The sequence below is a fragment of the Garra rufa genome, chromosome 1 (genome assembly GCF_049309525.1).
Source record: "Garra rufa chromosome 1, GarRuf1.0, whole genome shotgun sequence".
Classification (NCBI taxonomy): Eukaryota; Metazoa; Chordata; class Actinopteri; order Cypriniformes; family Cyprinidae; genus Garra; species Garra rufa.
The window spans coordinates 24,229,347-24,249,980 of record NC_133361.1 but is presented as its reverse complement, the minus strand read 5'-3'; the positions used below and the strand labels follow the sequence as shown (position 1 = coordinate 24,249,980).

The window sequence follows — 20,634 nt, the reverse complement described above, 5'->3', positions numbered from 1 at the left end:
CTCACATTATCCAGTTTATTCAACTATAGTTTAGAAAATGGTAATAAAATATTACAAGAACTCACATAATCACTTACAGTTAAACCAAAATGTATTCAGACACCTTCAACATTTCTCACATTATCACAGTCTATTCGCTATAGTTTAGAAAATGGTAATAAAATATGTCAAGAACTCAAACTGTGTCAGAACAAATTCATATTGATAATCACACAATGAATTACAGTCAAACCATAATTTATTCAGACACGATCAAACTTTCTCACATTATCAGTTTATTCGCTAAAGTTAGAACTCAGAGTTAAAATATGTCAAGAACTCGAACTGTGTCAGAACAAATTCATATTGATAATCACACAATGAATTACAGTCAAACCATAATTTATTCAGACACCTTCACACTTTCTCACATTATCAGTTTATTCGCTAAAGTTAGAACTCAGAGTTAAAATGTCAGAACAAATTCATCTTGATAATGTTAGATAACTTTTTATAGAAAGATAACAAAACATGGTCAGGTCAAAGTGTCAAAGCAAATTTTTGGTCACATATTTTTTTTAATCAGTTTTACTGGTAGTCCACTGTATGAACATTTTTTTGATATATCACAGTTTTATAGTGTCCCGCACCCACTAGTACAAAAATACTAAAATGTATATCTGGTGTCTGAATAATTTTTGGTTTGATTGTACAAATTATATATTGAAATTTAATTGCACCAGACATTAATGAAAGAGATACTCTTCAATGAGCCTTCGACTCGAGAACCGTTTGAACCGATTCAGTCCGATTTGTGAATTGTTCAGATTTGTTTGTATTAGTCCATGCGGTTAACTAGTCAAAAAGAACCGACTCAAATGAACAATTCGCAAGCGAATCGGAGATCGCTATTCAAAATGGCTGCGCCCATGCCCAGCAGCACACATGAGTGTGAAAGCAATATGGCAACAATAAAGGCTGTATCTTCTGCTGCTCCTCTCGCTCTTCGTATCGTAGCGGAGTGTCCCGTGAGTAAAGCAAGAGCCTGCGTTCTTACTCTCCCACACTGCGCTGTCAACACTCCGGTGTTCATGCCCGTGGGCACTCAGGGTACCCTGAAAGGCATCACTGTAGACCAGCTGGAGGATCTGGACTGTCAGATATGCCTGGGAAACACGTATCATCTGGGCATGAGGCCGGTATGTGAGAAGTTTAGCAAGTGTTTCATCACAATCTATGCACGGTGTATTTTAAACTTGTTTAACTGTTACTGTATGTGTCCTAACAGGGTCCTGAATTAATAGAGAAAGCAAATGGATTGCATGGATTCATGAAGTGGAATAGAAATCTCTTAACGGTAATTATTAGTATGGTTTTCAATGTATTCCCAAACATCAGAAGAACTGGTAAAAGTAAAATGTAGAATACCATGGTTCATTGATAGAGTAAACAGGGAAAGTCTCATTGTGAATATAATCAAGTCAGCATGAAACCACCATTTGCATACTATTGTTTCTATAAAACGTTTCACCCTGTTTCTTTTAATAGGACAGCGGCGGGTTTCAGATGGTGTCTCTGGTGGAACTGTCAGAGGTGACGGAGGAGGGCGTCACTTTCCGTTCTCCTTATGATGGAAAGGAAATCCTGCTCACTCCTGAGCAATCCATCGCCATACAGAATAGCCTTGGTATGAATCCTGTTACAGATCTGTTAAAGGATTACTCCACTTCCAGAATAAAAAATTCCTGATAATTTACTCACCCCCAAGTCTTCCAAGATATTCATGTCTTACTTTTTTCAGTTGCAAAGAAATTAAGCTTTTTGAGGAAAACATTCCAGGGTTTTTCTCCATATAGGGGTCTTCAATGGTGCTCAACGGATTGAAGGTTAGAATGCAGTTTTATTACAGCTTCAAAGGGCTCTAAAAGAGTCTTATCTAGTAAAACAACTGTCCATTTTCGTAAAAAAAAATATATATATATTTATACACTTTTTAACCACAAATGCTCAAGTTGTCAAGCTCTGCGATGAGTCCTGAGACAGTTAAGCTATGTCGAAAAACTCCCATCTCATTTTCTCATCCAACTTCACAAAACATCCTATATAGCTGTTTGACCTTTTTTTAAAGGGCGTTTGATCTTCTTTGCATGGTTGCTTTGTAAACACTGGGTTGGTACTTCTGCAGCGATGTAGGGCAATTTTGAAGTTGGAGGAGAGAATGAGATGGGAGTTTTTTGACATAGCCTAACTATATTAAACCAGAGTGCACAGAGTATGCATGCACATCGCAGAGCTAGACAAGACAAGCGTTTGAGGTTAAAAAGTATATAAATTGTATTTTTTTTTAAGTAACCGATCGTTTTGCTAGATAAGACCTTTATTCCTCAGCTGGGATTGTTTAGATCCCTTTAAAAATGCACTAAAATGGCATTTTAACCTTCAATCTGTTGAGCACCATTGAAGCCCACTATATGGAGAAAAATCCTGGAATGGATAAATTATCACGAATCGTTCATGATGCAGCTTCACCCACAGCAGAAGTGAGTATAATGATGCGCTTCCACTGGCGCGTAGCGAGCGCGGCGGAGCGAGCGTTTTCAATTCATTCATATGGAAGTTGAGCGTAAACGGTCGCGTGGTGCATTTTGGGATTGGAAGCGTCGCGGAGAAAGCGTTGAGAGCGGCTGAGAGCGTCAAAAGGTTGGGCATTCCTCAACTTTATGCAAATCTCGAGCACAAAACGCTAGGCAACAACCAACCGCTGTGAGAAGTAGGCAAGGAAAGACTATGACGCGTGTTTCCGAAACTGGTGGATTACTGAGCTGAAATCACATATTACTGAAAAAGTCACGCAAAAGTAATGTTTTCATTATATGCTACAGTTTAGTTTGCGAACCGCTGTTAAAAGAAGACGATGAAACGCAAACAGGGTGTAAATATTGTTTTTCCATAGGCGTGCTCTGCCCTAAATTTGACACACCCCAAAGCAGTGAGCACGGATTTGACGCTGTAGAGCAGAGGTCTCAAACTTAATTCCTGGAGGGCCGCAGCTCTGCAGAGTTTAGCTCCAACCAGCTCAGCTCACACCTGCTTGGAGTTTCTAGTAATCCTGAAGATCTTGATTAGCTGGATCAGGTGTGTTTGATTAGGGTTGGAGTGAAAATGTGCAGAGCTGTGGCCCTCCAGGAATTGAGTTTGAGACCAGTGCTGTAGAGGAAACGTACCGTAAGGGTTTTGTATGCATCTTTGCAAACAGCCTTTCTTAATAATGTGCTTGTTGGCAAGTTTTGCCGCTAAATGTGCCTAAACGCAGATAAATGTGGCTAAAGTAAACATTACGGCTCATCATCCCATGGCAGAGAGGGGCGGGGTGAGCAGAGCACATTTGCATTTAAAGGACCATGCAATAAAATGAGTTTATGAGCTGATTTTGACAAGGTAAAAGGGTGTTTTTTTATACTTCTATAGAGAATTTTAAACCAAAGTATATTATAGACTTTTCATTAAGACCCTAAAGAATCATATGAACTTGTGGAAAATGGGCATTCAGTGACCCCTTTTAAACAACAGATCGTTTTGCTAGATAAGACCCTTATTCCTCAGCTGGGCTTGCCCTTTGAAATCCCCATTGAGCACCATTGAAGTCCACTATATGGAGAAAAATCCTGGAATGGATAAATTATCAGGAAATTTTTATTTCGAAAGTGGAGTAATCCTTTAACCAGAACATTCAACAAATGCTTATTCAGATCTTTGTGACTCTTGGCAATGTGTGCAGGTTCAGACATTATGATGCAGTTGGATGACGTGGTCAGCAGTACTGTGAAGGGGCCGCGGGTGGAAGAGGCCATGCACCGCTCTGTGCGCTGGCTTGACCGCTGCATCAAAGCCAATAAAAATCCAGATCGACAGAACCTGTTTGCCATTATTCAAGGGGGACTTGATGCCAAACTACGCAAGGCCTGTTTAGATGGTAAGCGCTGTGTGACTGTATGTGATTACTGGACACCAAAAGTTTGTCTGTTATGATGTAACAATATTGCAATAGCAGTGCAAAATCCATTTAAAATTCGATTAACATACACTATCGTTCAGATGTTTGGGATCAGTAAGATTTGTAATGTTTTAAAAAAAAAGTCTCCTATGCTCATTAAAGTTCCATTTATTTGATCAAAAACTGAATAAATTATGAAATATTATTGCAATTTTAAAACAACAGTTTTCTATTTGAATAGATTTTAAAATATAATTTATCTCTGTGATGCAAAGCTGAATTTTCAGGATCATTACTCCAGTCTTCAGTGATGCATGATCTTTCAGAATTCGTTTTAATATGCTGATTTTTTATCAATGATGAACAGTTGTGCTGCTTTATAGTTTTCAGGATTCTTTGATGAATAAAAGGTTAAAAAGAACATAATTTATTCAAAATAGATTTATTTTTTATCAATCTAACACATCATTGCTGAATAAAAGTATTAATTTCTTTCAAAGAAAGAAAGAAAGAAAGGAAAAATGTACTAACTCCAAACGCTGAACAATAGTTTATATTGCTACAAAAGATTTCTATTTTGAATGAATGCTGTTCAACTATTTTAAATGTCACTATTTCATAATATTACTGTTTATTATGTATTTTAATCAAATAAACACAGCCTTGATGAGCATTAGTAAGCCTTAGTAAGACATTAAGGCCTGGTTTCACAGACAGGGCTTAGACTAAGCCAGAATTAGGCCATAGATCAATTAGGACATTTAAGTAATTTTTATTAACATGCTTAGAAAAAAACATTACTGGTGTGCATCTTAAAACAATAAAAAGGCACTTATATATTTTAACATGAGTCAGTGCAAGAATATTTCAGTTGAAACAGCTCAGACTTACATTTTAGTCTAGGACTAGGCTTAAGCCCTGTCTGTGAAACTGGGGGTAAAAGTCTTACTAATACTACCATTCAAACTGGTTGGGTCAGTGTGTTTTTTGTTGTTGTTTTTTTTAAAGAAATTAATACTTTTTTTAGCAGCTAGTGTCACATTCAACTGATCAAAAGTGACAGTAAAGATATTTCTAATGCTGCAAAAGATTTACATTTCAAGTTTTTTTGAACTTTCGGTTCATCAAAGATTTCCCAAAAAATATATATCATGGTTTCCATAAAAATCTATCAAGCCACAAAACTTTAACATTGATAATAATTATAAATGTTATCAGTCTTGAGCAGCACATCAGCATATTAGAAGGATTTCTGAAGGATCGTGTGACACTGAAGACTGGAGTCATAATGCTAAAAATTCATCGTTGCATTACATGAATAAATTAAAATTTAAAATGTATTTCACAAATGTATTGTTTTTAGTCTATTTTTGATCAAATAAACCCAGCCTTGGTGAACATAAGACGCTTCTTTCAAAAACTTAAAAAAATTGTCCTGTCCCCAAACTTTTGAACTCAAGTCACACTTCTGAATGTCATTACATATCAAACCAAGTATAATCTGTGAAAAAAAGGCTTCTTGGAACTAACTTTAATTTACTGAACTGGTGATTTTTAGTGGATGTATGAAGTTGGTTCTCCTCAAGTGTCTCAGTAACAACATATGTAGTAATAACAAATGGCGAACAGAGTTAGGATCTATAAAAATGAAATTAGCCACAGTGTGGGAAAAATATATTTCTATAAATTGTCCAACTGATGGGACTAGATTGTTTATACTCACTGTAGAAAAGGACATTCCAGGATGACACAAGTTTTTAATACTAGGAGAATTTCCTCTTCTCTGCCAAAGCCCTTTGTCCCCGAAGCATGTTTTATTAGATTGTGCTGTTTTTAACTCTGTGAGAGAACTTTTTTTTAACTATTTTGAAGAGATTTTTAACAGTGTTAGACCAAATACAGTTTTAGAGATTTTAGTGAAAATAAATCGTTAGAACCTGATCTAATTTAGCCATACATTTTCGTGCCATAAAAATAGCTACAGAAGCTGGCATGGCGTTCAACACAAACAAACAAACTACATTCACTGTCATTCAAAAGTTTGGGATCAGTAAGATTTTTAAAGATTTTTTAAAGTAGTATTTTCTGCTCATCAAGGCTGCATTTATTTGAATAAAAATACAGGAAAACATTAATATTGTGAAATATTATTGCAATTTAAAATAATGGTTTTCTATTTTAATATAATTTAAAGTAGAATTTGTTCCTGTAATTCAAAGCTGAATTTTTAGTATCATTACTGCAGTCTACAGTGTCACATGATCCTTCTGAAAACCTTCTAGTATGCTGATTTATTATTAATGTTGGAAACAGTTGTGCTTCTCAATATACTTTTTTTTAGGATTGTTTGATGGATAAAACATTTAAAAAGAACAGCATATATTTCAAATAAAAATATTTTATAACAATTTACACTACCGTTCAAAGTTTAGGGACAGTATTTTTTTAGTCTTTCTTTCATTGAAAGAAATTAATAATTTTATTCAGCAAGGATGTTAAATTGATCAAAAGTAATAGACTTATATTGTTAAAGATTTCTATTTTGAAGAAATGCTGTTCTTTTTAGCTTTTTATTCATTGGAGAATCCTGAAAAAGTATTACAGATTCCAAAAAATATTAAGCAGCACAACTGGTTCCAACATTGATAATAAAAGTAATAAATTGGCATATAAGAATGATTTCTGATTCTGAAGGATCATGTAACTCTAAAGCCTGGAGTGACAGCTGATAATAATTCAGCTTTGCATCAGAAATAAATAATTTTTTACAGTATATTAACATAGAAAACTGTTATTTTAAATTGCAAAAATATTTTATAATACATATTTGTCTGTATTTTTAATCAAATAAATGGCCATTTGATGAGCATATAAAAATCTTACTGATCCCAAACTTTTGAACGCCATTGTATGTACTTAATCACACTAACCATGGACATGAACTAAACCTGAAGCATGAACACACTTGCGCTACACCTTCCTTTTCTGTTTTTTCACTCAGAAATGACAAAGCGTGATGTGCCAGGCTTTGCCATTGGAGGCTTGAGTGGAGGAGAAGAAAAGGATGATTTCTGGAAGATGGTGACTCTAAGCACAGATCACCTCCCCAGAGAAAAGCCCCGTTACCTCATGGGAGTCGGGTAAGCCCCACTTCCTCTAAATCTGTGCATGTGCTTTCATTTAAAGTGGACATCTGATGACAATTACTCCACAAGTTGTTAGAATTCTTTAGGGTCTTTGTAAAGTGTCTGCAACATACTCAATGGTAATGCAAAATTTCTCAATGGGCGTGTAAAGAGACATGCACTGAAATAGTTCGCTATGAGCTAGGGTTGCCACCCGTCCCTTAAAATACGGAATCGTCCCGTATTTGAGAATGAAATGCTCAGAAAATCAAAACGGCTTGATAATTGAGACTGATTAGGTTTTTTTGAGGATTAAAATAAAAGTGAGTGGTTTTGTATCATTGTAGAGTGGTTAAGTCGACATTTTGCATCCAATGTCACATTGAATATAGTTATATTTTTCTTTATTTGTATACATACATACAGTCAAGCCCAAAATTAAATGGCAAATTCTGACTTAGTTACTTTTATTCAACCAGCAAGTTTTTTTTGACCAGAAATGACACAGGCTTTTCCCAAAAGATAATAAGATGATGTACAATAGGCATCATTGTGGAAAAAAAAAATATTTCTCAGCTTTTATTTACATTTGAGCAAAAAGTGGCATGCCCAAAATTATTCATACCCTTTGGATTTTCCCATAGACTGTGATAGTTTACAATGTTCTATACCATTCCAAATAGTCCAAGCTGTTCTAAAGCATCCTAATTACCCTGATTCATTGGGAACAGCTGTTTTAATCAACTCAACAAGTGAAAAACAGAAGCTCTCTGCTGTTGGTTTGTGGACCGTCATGGCTAAGACAAAGGAGCTCACTGAGGACCTGCGCATAATTTTGAACTTGACTGTATATAGACCTCATTGGGCCGAATAACTTTTGTGCTGACACTTCGCCCAACAGGAAATCAGCTATTTAAGGTTTTGTGAAAAACGCATGCTCTGGAATTTGCGATACTCCTCTGAGGACTTTCCTCCGATAGCCACCAAACTCGGTCAACATGATCTTAAGACATTAGGGATGCAAAATTGCTATCGGGTGGTGATTGCGCTGATGGCTAGGGCCCGTCATCGCTGCTTGCAGCTATGTTATTTTTCTTTATTTGAAGTAGTGGTTGTTGATTGTCTGTTTAATGTGTTTTAGCTATGCTCTAGATTTGGTGGTCTGCGTTGCCCTGGGCTGTGATATGTTTGACTGTGTTTTCCCAACACGAACAGCAGTAAGTGGTGGATTTTTGTTAACATCCCTTTTTATTAGAGTTCAGTCACATATGCTAAGATTCATTTGAGAAAGAAAATACAGTAAAAGCATTTAAAATAATTTTTCTATTTGAATATGTTTTAAAATGTAATTTATTCCTATTATGCAAAACTGAAATGAGCTGTATCATCTGTCCCTGCTTATGCCTGTCAGGTAGGGGTGGGCGATATGACCTAAAATTAATATCACGGTATTTTTCATCTTTTGAACGGTGCCGGTATAATATCACGGTATTACTTTTTTTGGTACATTTTCGGAGAAGTAGCCTGTCCTGTCCATTTAGTATGTGAATAAAGTTAATCTTTTCATAATATAATAAGTATATGGTAGGTATCCTTATCAAAAAGAGACATGGGAGAGTATTATGCATTCTCAACATATTTATTTTGCAAAAAACCTAAAGATCTTACTTAACAGTGTACAACAAAACAAAAATTATTTTTTTAAATTTAATTTCTGCAATATTTAAAACCTTTAAATAACTGGGGGAAATCAACCCATGGCAACAGTTTAAAAGTAGACCAATTCTGTGGGGAAAAACGCGGACTTGGCAACCCTGCATCCAACATGAGCTGCTGGAGTTAATGTCTTTGCACACGTGAGTACGAAATTTTCGTCCGACATTTTTGCACGTTAAAAAAAATACAGGTTATGTTAATCGAGTTTACACACTGCCTCTGAAACTTTCATCCGTCATAAAAAAATTTGGATCATGTTTGATGTTCTGCATTTTCACATCCATAATAAGCATTTTGATAAGGATGGCGAATATGAGAAAACTAAAAAAAAAAAACATACGAAAATCGGACTCAGTGTACAATGACCTTTAGATTTGAACGATCACGGGTCGAAAGTAAAGAGAGATGACAAAAATAGACTGGAGGATTTGTTGCAATCTTGTACTCACTGACAAATATCTATTATAAGATGTGCTGCTCCCTTTACAAAATCGAAAGTAAACGTAAACAGGCCGGTCGCGTTCGCCTCGCGCCTGCTCAATTTGTGATCCGCTGTGTAAATCCTTTGGCCGGCCGACCGGGAAAAGTCCCGGTCGTCCCGATTGCCACTCCGCCCCTGGTATAGGCTACAGGGCCGACCTTTCTTCACGATGTTTCACCAGCCGTTTAATGGCCACTCCCCTTTTACCTACCACCTGCAAAGCTGATACGAATATGTTTTACTTTTTTATTTACAACAAGATATATAGTATAAGGACAGGTATTCAGACCACAACTGAACGTTTGAAGAAAATTTAATGTTTTAAATATACCGGTATTGACGGTATTAGAAAATCCATGTCGTGGCGCTATCTCACACCGGTGATGACTATGACACCGGTGTACCGCCCACCCCTACTGTCAGGATAAACCTACAAGAGTTTTAAGACTTCTGTTTTTCTTAGAAACTGTGCATAAAAACCAGTGATGCTTATTGTAATCCTGTATTATGCCTGTTTTAATGAGGCTGTCTGTGATTGTTTCAGAGATTTGGCTCGGCTTTAGTTCCCTGGGGATCTCTGCAGCTGAAACAGAAACAGTATGCTAAAGACTTGCAGCCGATTGATCCTGACTGCCAGTGTCCCACCTGCAGGAGGTACAGACATCTGTCTAGAGTTTAACTGGCTAAATTGTTGGTTCAGTATGCTGATGTTCATTTGCCTGCTGTGCTCACAAGAATAATTCACCCTCCCAAAAAAAACTATTTACTCACTCAGCAGAGGATTTTGATTTAGAAACGTACCCTATCCCATACTAAATGTCTCAATTTCTAAACCATTGTCTTGACAATGACAGACACAGTCGGGCTTACCTTCACGCGCTGTTCAAGAGCGACACCGCAGCCATGCATCATGTCACCATACACAACATCTCCTACCAGGTAATTATCAACTACATGTCTTTAAATACAGTGTTTAGTATTGTTGTTGTCACTTCATCTCCTTACCGTGTTTTTCCTTAGCTCACCCTCATGCGTTCAGTGCGTCAGAGCATCATAGAGCAGAGGTTTCCTGAGTTTGTGAAAGCGTTCATGAAGAGGATGTTTCCGTCCCAGGAGCAGTACCCTAGTTGGGCTGTAGAGGCACTACAATCAGTCAACATCAACGTCAGCTGAGTATCCTACATGGGGATGATGATAAGGACTGTGTTTTAAAGAGATAGTTCACACAAAAATTAAAATCCTGCCATTAATTACTCACCCTTATGTGATTCCAAACTTGTAAGACCTCCGTTCATCTTCGGAACACAAATTAAGATACTTTTTATGAAATCTGAGAGCTTTCTCGCCCTCCATAGACAGCAAGGGTCCTACCATTTTCAAGGTCCAGAAAGGTATTAAGAACATCGACAAAATGGTATTCGTGTAGATTAAAGAACATGCATGTATTGTGGTACTCTCCAACATGGCTCTAGGGTGACATAAAGGAGAAGAATTGTTGAAAAAAGTAAAAAAAAAAAAAAAAAAGGGGTTTTTTTTGCATACAAAAAGTACGCATCTGTTGAACCGCTGTTGTCACGTGGACTATTTGGTCAATTTTCTTGGTTCCTTTCTGGACCTTGAACATGGTAGGACCCTTGCTGTCTATGGAGGGTCAGAGAGCTCTTGGTTTTCTTAAAAAATATCTTTTGAGTTCCAAAGATGAAACATTTTTGAAACAACATGACGGTGAGTAATTCATGATAGAATTTTCATTTTTTTGTTTTTGGGTGAGCTATCCCTTTAAGAAAAGAAAAAGACTTGCTGTTTTAATAGATTTTTTTTAACCTTTTTTTTAATACTGACCTTTTTAACATATAAGATGTGAAATATCCCTATTTTGTAAATAAAATTGTTTTCATTTTTAATTGCGTCTGCATTCTTTCAAATTATCAAAGTAATGTGATATGGCAGTGTTATTCTATTTATGTGACCCTGGACCACAACACCAGTCATAAGGGTCAATTTTTTTTTAAATTATGCATTAATTATACAATTAAACAGCTGAATAAATAAATACAGCTTTGTATGTAATGTATGGTTTGTTAGGATAGGACCGTATTTGGCCAAGATACAATGAGATACAAAAATCTGGAATCTGAGGGTGCAAAAAAAAAAATAATAATAATAATAAAAAATCGAGATATTGAGAAAATTGCCTTTAAAGTTGTCCAAATTAAGTTCTTAGATATACATATTACGTTTTTATATATTTATGGTAGGAAATTTACAAAATATCTTCATGGAACATGATCTTTACTTAATATCCTAATGATTTTTGGCATAAAAGAAATATATATATAATTATTTTTTTTTCAGGATTTAAAATTTTTCTATTGTATCTTTATCTCTTAATATAATGCCATAAATGTTTAACTTCAAGGATTTTTATTTTATTTTTATTCTTTGATATTTATTATACCAATCTAGTCTAATTTGTTCAACCATGAATACCGTGGTACAATCATGGGATTTTAAAACATTTAAACTATGATAGATTTTAAAGTACTCACTCACTTCAAATATTTGGGTCAGTTAATACTTTTTTTTTTGAAAGAACTGTCACCAAAGTTGCATTTATTTGATCAAAAATAGAGTAAAAACAGTAATATTCTGAAATATTATTACAATTTAAATGAACTGTTTTCTGTTTGAATATTTATTTTAAAATGTAATTTATTCCTGTGATGCAAAGCTGAATTTTTAGCATTACAACTCCAGTCTTCAGTGTCACATGTTCCTTCAGAAATCATACTAATATGCCAATTTGCTCCTCACAAAGCTTTTTTTTTTTTTTTTTGGAAACCTTGATACATTTTTATCATTCTTTGATTAATAGGAAGTTCAAAAGAACAGCATTAACACTACTGAATGTTTTATAAGTGTCTCTACTGTCACCTTTAATCAATTTAATGCAACCTTACTGAATACAAATATCAGTTTCATTCTTTCAAAAAAAAAAAGCAATCCCCAAACGTATAAATGATAGCATATATGTGTACCACAGTATTATCTGATAACATCACTTTAGCCTTTACCCGAATGTTCTTTTATTGTGTTGTTTAGTAGCGTTTAGTAGCGTTCTGCAGCATTAAAGCCTTGATGAGAATCACTCTAACGCCTCAACTGAACAGATGTGCCTGTAAAAAAGCCCATCAAAACCGTTAAAGGCTAAGATTGGGGGTATATTAAACCTTTCAGGAGCTAAACACGATCGATTTATTGGGCTTCTCTCGCAGGCAGCCGCTAGGGGGCAGAACGCTCAAGATCTCAACGTACTATTGACAGCATCAGAGATGCACTGAAGCCTGGAATCTGTTCCAGTGTTGAAATCGAATGTGACAGCAGAATTAATTTGACTCAGGCATGGCAATTTCTCTTCTTTGATTTTGATTTCGATTTCATTATTATGCTAACTGCATATGCATGGGCATAAAGCATGTCAAACACCGCAACAGGTGTCACGCGTTACTTTCTGCCGATTTGCAAACGTATCCTATTCTCCAGCTTGAGTGTTGCAGTTCACTGCACTGTTTGGTAAATGATAATTGATCACATCTACATTAGTGCTTTTGGATTGACTGAGTTTTGGGTTTAAAACCATCTCCTGCATTTCCCAACAACGCAGCAGATGAAATTACTGCAAGCGGGATGCAAGTGGCTATAAAAATGAACGTGCCCACCCCTCAAAATAGCACATGCCTCAATCAATAGGAGAATGGTGAAATAATGCACTGCAGCAATAACTGGCAACTGTTACAGCCGATATGAAAGCGCTTGTGTCAGCAGTGGAGCAGGATGTCCAGGCAGGCGCTGTGTCTTGTGTCAGAGCTCGGGGAGGCACCAGTTGCTCAGTCGCTGCTGCGATAGTGGATGTAGACCTGTGTCTCCCGTTCCTGAGTGATGACAACACTTTACATATGTGAGCGACCTGAAACAATCACGGCGGAGGGATAAACTAGGGCGAAGGCGTTCGAATTTCCACCCTGCGTTGATTTGTGCGCTTTGCTGACTATGGTGGAGCTGGAGAAGGAGGTTCTGCCTCTGCCGCCGCGGTACCGTTTCCGAGACCTGTTGCTCGGGGACTGGCAGACGGACGACAGGTAGAGCAACTTAAACTCCTCAGCTTATGTTTACATACGTGCTTTAACAACGACACACGCTTCTTGTTTAAATAACTGCAAATGAGCACTGCACAGGGAATACCAGCCGTAGCATTAGCGTAATAGTATGTAGTATACAGTAAGAATTAAAAATATCCATAGTATAAAGGAGCATTAGTGACCTACAGGTACAATTTGAACGCTAGTAGTACTGACATTCGTTTTAGTTATATCATTAGTAGAAAAATGAGTATTATTTATTAATAGTGTTAGCATCAGTGTGAACATTAGTATGAGTATTATACATTCTGGCTGTGTCTTAAAACTTATTAAGCATTATATGATGCCCACAAATGCTGTCTTATCTAGGTAGCATACTAGATTTTAAACAGTCTCTGTTTATCCTGTCTTGCGTAGTTGTTTTATGCACTCTGATCACATTTTGATCTCTTTGACTTCAACAGCTCTTTTACAGACAGCAAAAGCAGTACTATTATTAGAAATAACAACAGTATTAGTGTGTACCTTGACAGTATAGTGTCAGTATTAGTATAGTAACAGTACCATTGTGCTTATTAAGCATTTTGTGATGCCCACAAATGCTGTCTAGAAAGACAGCTCACTAGGTTTTGAAACACCGTCTGTGCTTATCCTGTCTTGTGTATTAGTTTTATGCAGTCCGGTCACATTTTGATCTCTTTGACTTCAACAGCCCTTTACATACATGTAGCAAAAGCAGTAGTATTATCAGAAATAGCAACAGTATTAGTGACAGTATAGTGCCAGTATTAGTATAGTACCATAGTACTAGTATTAGGGTTAGTATTAGGATACGTGAGCATTAGTATGGTTCCAACTGTCTTAAAACTTATTAAGCATTTTGTGATACCCACAAATGCTGTCTAGCTAGACAGCATACTAGGTTTTGAGACACCGTCTGTGTTTACCCTGTCTTGTGTATTAGTTTTATGCAGTCCGGTCGCATTTTGATCTCTTCGACTTCAACAGCCCCTTACATACATGTAGCAAAAGCAATAGTATTATTAGAAATAGCAACAGTATTAGTGCCAGTATTAGTATAGTACCATAGTACTAGTATTAGGGTTAGTATTAGGATACGTGAGCATTAGTATGGTTCCAACTGTCTTAAAACTTATTAAGCATTTTGTGATACCCACAAATGCTGTCTAGCTAGACAGCATACTAGGTTTTGAGACACCGTCTGTGTTTACCCTGTCTTGTGTATTAGTTTTATGCAGTCCGGTCGCATTTTGATCTCTTCGACTTCAACAGCCCCTTACATACATGTAGCAAAAGCAATAGTATTATTAGAAATAGCAACAGTATTAGTGACAGTATAGTGCCAGTATTAGTATAGTACCATAGTAGTAGTATTAGGATAAACGTGAGCATTAGTATGATTCCGGCTGTTCTTAAAACTTATTAATTTTGTGATGCCCTCAAATGCTGTCTAGCTAGACACCACACTAGGTTTTGAGACACAGTCTGTGTCCTGACTTGTGTATTAGTTTATGCACTCTGGTCACACTGTGATCTTATTGACTTCAACAGCCCTTTTACAGATGGCAAAATCAGTAGTATTATTAGAAATAGCAATAGTATTAGTGTGTAACGTCACAGTATAGTATACATTAGTAACCTAATGGTATTGGGTTTTCACTAGCAGCCATTGGTGTTAATAAGATCATTGGAATGCTATTAGTTTTTGTATCAGTTTTAGGAATATATTTAGTATTAGAATTTGTGATGCCCACAAATGCTGTCTAGCTAAGTAGCGCACTAGTTTTAAAGACACAGTCTCTGTTTATCCTGCATTGTGTTGTTGTTTTATGCAGTTTGGTCACATATTGATCTCTGACTTCAACAGCCCTTTACAGACAGCAAAAGGAGTACTATTATTTAAAATAGCAATCCTATTAGTGTGTACCACGACAGTATAATGTCAGTATTAGTATAGTATAGTATATCTTAGTAACCTGATGGAATTGTTTATATCACTAGTAGCTATTGGTGATAGTAAGATCATTGGAATGCTATTCGTTTCTGCATTAGTTTTAGTAATATCTTTAGTATTAAGATGAGCATCAGTAGTACTAGTATTAAGGTTGTATTATGATAAATGTGAGCATTAGTATGATTCAGACAGTCTTATAACGTATTACGCATCTTGGGATGCCCACAAATAGTGTCTAGCTAGGCAGCACACTAGGATTTGAGACACAGTCTGTGTTTATCCTATCTTGTGTAGTTGTTTTATGCAGATTGGTCACACTTTGATCTCTCTGACTTCAACAGCCTTTGTACAGACAGTATTCATATTAATAAAATCGAGAGAATTAGCATTAGATTGCATAATAGTGGGTATTAGTATGCTGTTAGTATGGGCATTGGGCGGATATGCATTAGTAACCTACTAGTATTGGTAAATATCAAGAGTATTATTATCATTGGAATATTATTAGTACTATTATTAATTTTATTAATGTATTTCGTTACTAGCCTATTAGTATGAACATTTACTAGCACTCTACTTGAAGCCTTCAAATACAATATGAATTTAATGCAGCCCTCCAAAGGCAAAGTGCAGTAACTATGCCAACACTGAAACTAAGAAAAATGCCTTTAAAATTTTTACACCAGCTAGTCAAACATGTTGAAACTCCCGTTTCTCTGTAACAGGACACAATTTAACCAGAAGACTTTGCCACAAGACAAAACAGTTGTCACAAAGTCCCTTTTAAACCTTAACTCAATTTTGACCAAATGTGTAGTTACTGCGTTTTGCCTTTGGAGGGCAGAGTTATGTCTTATAATGTATTGTATAATTTCATTAATTTATAATGCATTATACATATTTATCAATTCATCATATTTACAATTATTTTTAAAAATTCATAATGAATGACAATGTACATTATGAATATTATAATGCTTTAACGTGTTAAATGATTAAATTCTGTCATTAATTACTCACCCTCATGTTCCAAATCAGTAAGACCTAGGTGTTATTTTTGTTTTCTTTGTGCACAAAAAGTATTTTCATAGTCACATAATATTAATGTCACATGGACTATTTTACTGATGTCCTTGCTACCTTTCTGGGCCTTGAACGTTTCAGTTGCGTTGCTGAAAGCTCTCGGATTTCATTAAAAATATCTTAATTTGTGTTCCGAAGATGAACAAACCGCTGTATTGAACAGCATAAGAGTGAGTGAGTAATGACAGAATTTTCATTTTTGGATGAACTATCCCTTTAAAGGATTAGTTCACTTTCATAACAACAACGCACAGATAATGTACTCACCCCCTTGTCATCCAAGATGTTCATGTCTTTCTTTCCTCAGTCGTAAAGAAATTATGTTTTTTGAGGAAAACATTTCAGGATTTCTCATTTTCTCTCTTTATAATGGTTATGGATGGCGCCCCGAAGTTTGAACTTCCGAAATGCAGTTTAAATGCACTATAAATGCAGCTTCAAAAGGCTCTAAACTATCCCAGCCGAGGAGGGTCTTATCTAGCGATCTATTTTCAAAACAAATTGACATATTTATATACTTTTTAACCTCAAATGCTCGCCTTGGCTCATCTCTGCGCAGCGTATGCGAAGTCTGTGTGATTCGGGTAAATACAGTTAGGGTACGTCTAAAAACTCCCATCTCGTTTTCTTCCCTAACTTCAAAATCACCTTAGATCGCTGCAAAAGTACCAACATAGTGTTTACAAAGTGAACATACAAAGAAACTCAAACTCCCTTTACAAAAAAAAGGTAAAAACAGCATTATAGGACGATTTTGACATTGAAGACATAAACGAGATGGGAGTTTTTAGACATCCCCTAACTGCATTTGAGGTTAAAAAGTATACAAATTGTCAATTGGTTTCGAAAATAACCAATCGTTTCGCTAGATAAGACCCTTCCTCCTCGGCTGGGATCGTTTAGAGCATTTTGAAGCTGCATTTAAACTGCAATTCGGAAGTTCAAACTTCGGGGCGCCATCCATATCCATTATAAAGAGGGAAATCCTGAAATGTTTTCCTCAAAAAAACACAATTTCTTTACGACTGAGGAAAGAAAGACATGAACATCTTGGATGACAAGGGAGTGAGTACATTATCTGTACATTGTTGTTATGAAAGTGAACTAATCCTTTAAGAATCTCTCTGTTTCTCTGTTTATCCTGTTTTGCATAATTGTTTTATGCAATCTGGTCACATTTTGATCTCTTTGACTCCAGCAGCCATTTTACAGACAACAAAAGACGAACTGACAAGTATTTGGGTTTGTGCATGCTTGTGTTATATCTAATATCTCATGTGTTGATGTTTTTTGCACCTCAGATGGTATTACCACCTGTTTGTTTCATGCCATGTTATTTCTAACTGATCATTTGAAAGGATATTCAATGCTTTCTTTAATGACATCAACTGTGATTTAGTAATGTACATGTGAGCTAAATGCGCCATTTAGCCAGACAGTGGAAAATGAAATCTGCATTTTATGCTTGACACTCCGTTGCTAGGTGAGAACTGAGGACCGAAACACTTTAGTCCTTTAGATAGATAAGAATGAGTTTTCTCCCTCGCGTCTGGTCTTCCTGAGTGGGCGTTTAAAATGCACTAATTGGTGAGCGCTCATTCGTAAGGGGGTTAAAAGTAGGGGACATGTCTTTGTAAATGGTGCAACTACTTCAGGTGATGATTCCTTGTACGAAACGGCCTCCATTTGACAGTTTCAAAGGGATCTCATTACCGAAATCATATCTAATCACTCTCACCTACTGGGGACTGATTTTTATTTGCCTATCAGAGAGCGTGCGGGGGTGGCAAACGCAGTCGTTTTCGCTCTCCCTGTGGATGCGTTTTGTAGTACAGCTGATAAAGATAGAGAAGCTTGTTTCCTGTACAGACAGACAACCCACTGAACACTGCCACTGAATAAAGCTTACAATCCAATTCTGTGTGTGTGTGTGTGTGTGTGTGTGTGTGTGTGTGTGTGTGTGTGTGTGTGTGTGTGTGTGTGTGTGTGTGTGTGTGTGTGTGTGTGTGTGTGTGTGTGTGTGTGTGTGTGAGAAACATTAACCTGCTCAACCTGGCTCCCTGAGGACTTCTCATAAGGATGTCTGGCTCCTTGGGCTCTGAATTAAACAGGAAGAACTCAGAAAGTCCAAGCAGGCAAATCACTTTATGCCAATTTAAACTGAATGTGGGCATTAAAGGAATCCAAATTCTGTCATTATTTACTCTCTCTCTCCAAACCCTCTATTTTTCATGCATAAAAGGAGAGTTTTTGAAGAATCATCATGGTTTCATTGGAGGATTATTTATAGTGATAAAAAAGACAAAAAGCATCATAAGAGTAGTCCATATGACTTGTGTACTGTATTTCTGTATGTCTTCTGAATTCATAGTTTGTGTGGGAAACAGACCAAAATGTACTTGTGCCCTAAAACTCTTTAGCCTCAGCTCTCAAACAAATATGTTGCGAGCTTTGGTAATGAGGCATGCTAATAACATATTTTATAAGAACAAATAACATTTGATTTGTTACTTTTAAGGGTGTTCGTGCTGCTGACTTGCAAAAACCAACTGTTTTAATTTAAACATAGTTTACATTGGCTTTTTATCTGGACCGTAGAGTGGTAGACTTAGTATCTCAGTTCTCATTACATTTACACTGTTGCAGGGTTCCCATGGGTCCATTGGGACTTGAGTCCCAAATTTGATGACTTGTGACTTGACTTGACATAATCAAAGAAGACTTGCGACTTGAATTAGACTTTGACAGCAATGACTCGAGACTTGACTCAGACTTGAACCCTGTGCCTCGGCAGGTCTATATGACCTACCTTAAAAAAAAAAAAAAAAAAAAAAAAAAAAAAATATATATATATATATATATATATATATATATATATATATACAGTCAAGTCCATATATATTTGGACACTGACACACTTTTCATAATTTCAGCTCTGTATGCCACTAGAATAGTTTTAAAATGATACAATCAAGATGAAATTGAAGTGCAGACTTTAAGCTTTAATTCAAGGGGTTGAACAAAAATATAACATACAATGCTAAGGAATTACAACCATTTTTATACACAGACCCCCCATTTTCAGGGGCTCAAAAGTTATTGAACAAATAAATATAATCATAAATAAAATGTTCATTTTTACTATTTTGTTGAGAATTCTTTGCAGGCAATGACTGTCTTAAGTCTGGAACTCATGTACATCACCATAGACTGGGTTTCCTCCTTTGTGGTGCTTTGCCAGGCCTTTACTGCAGCTGACTTCAGTTGTTGTTGGTTTGTGGGTCTTTCTGCCTTTAGTTTTGTCTAAAGGGCAAGTGAAATGCATTCTCAATCAATTTGAAATCAGAAGATTGACTTGGCCATTGCAGAATATTCCACTTTTTTACCTTTAAAAACTCCTGGGTTGCTTTTGCTGTATGTTTTAAGTCTTTGTCCATTTGTACTATGAAGAGCTGCCCAAACAACTTTGCTCCATTTAACTGAATCTGGGCAGACAGTATATCCCTATACACTTTCAAATTCTTCCGGCTGCTTCTGTCTTCTGTCACATCATCACTCAACACCGGTAACCCAGTGCCACTGGAAGCCATGCATGCTCATGCCATTACACTGCTCCACCATGTTCACAGATGATGATGTTGTAGGCTTTGGATCATGAGCTGCACCAAGCCTTCTCCATACTTTTTTCTTCCCGTCATTCTGGTACATGTTGATTTTAATTTCAGCAGACCAGAAATTGCTTTTCCAGAAGTGGTCTGGCTTTTTAAAATGTTTTTTTGACCAAGTCTAATCTGGCCTTGTTTGCACCTTGTGGTAAACCCTCTCTATTTTGCTCTGGTGAAGTCTTCTCTTGATTGTAGACTTTGACAGTGACACGAGTATTCTTCACTTGGCTGGATGTTGTAAAATGTCTTATTACCATGGAGAGGATCATCCAATCATCCACCATACTGTCGTCTTTTGTGAACATCCATGCCTTTTTATGTTGCTGAGCTCACCTGTGTGATCTTTTTCTTCTCAGAATTCACCAAACTGTTGATTTGGCCACTCCTAATGTTCCTGCTATCTCTCTGATGCATTTCTTTTGTTTTTGAAGCCTAACAATTGTCTGTTTTTGCATGTAGAGCTCCTTTGACTGCATG

The 20,634-nt window shown here is 36.4% G+C and overlaps 2 protein-coding genes across 2 annotated transcripts in view; both read left to right on the top strand.

Moving 5' to 3' along the window:
- The first annotated feature begins 906 nt into the window (after nt 1–906).
- Nucleotides 907–11,161, top strand: qtrt1 (queuine tRNA-ribosyltransferase 1). Its single transcript, XM_073849269.1, has 9 exons — nt 907–1,178; nt 1,268–1,336; nt 1,528–1,666; nt 3,758–3,952; nt 6,975–7,113; nt 8,240–8,315; nt 9,840–9,949; nt 10,150–10,234; nt 10,316–11,161. Exons 1-9 carry the CDS (start codon nt 909–911, stop codon nt 10,466–10,468), a joined length of 1,236 nt encoding a protein of 411 aa, XP_073705370.1. The 5' UTR covers nt 907–908; the 3' UTR covers nt 10,469–11,161.
- A 2,184-nt stretch (nt 11,162–13,345) lies between these two features.
- Nucleotides 13,346–20,634, top strand: part of kcnt2b (potassium sodium-activated channel subfamily T member 2b) — a 93,802-nt gene continuing 86,513 nt past the window's right edge. The window contains exon 1 of the mRNA XM_073829212.1: nt 13,346–13,434. Coding sequence (XP_073685313.1) covers nt 13,346–13,434 — 89 coding nt within the window. The remainder of the gene's footprint in view (nt 13,435–20,634) is intronic.

Coding starts and splice junctions, on each gene's coding strand:
- qtrt1 (XM_073849269.1), top strand. CDS start 909: ATGCCCAGCAGCACACATGAGTGTGAAAGCAATATGGCAACAATAAAG. Junction 8,316..9,839: donor TTTTCCCAACACGAACAGCA/GTAAGTGGTGGA, acceptor TGATTGTTTCAG/AGATTTGGCTCGGCTTTAGT. Junction 10,235..10,315: donor TACACAACATCTCCTACCAG/GTAATTATCAAC, acceptor GTTTTTCCTTAG/CTCACCCTCATGCGTTCAGT.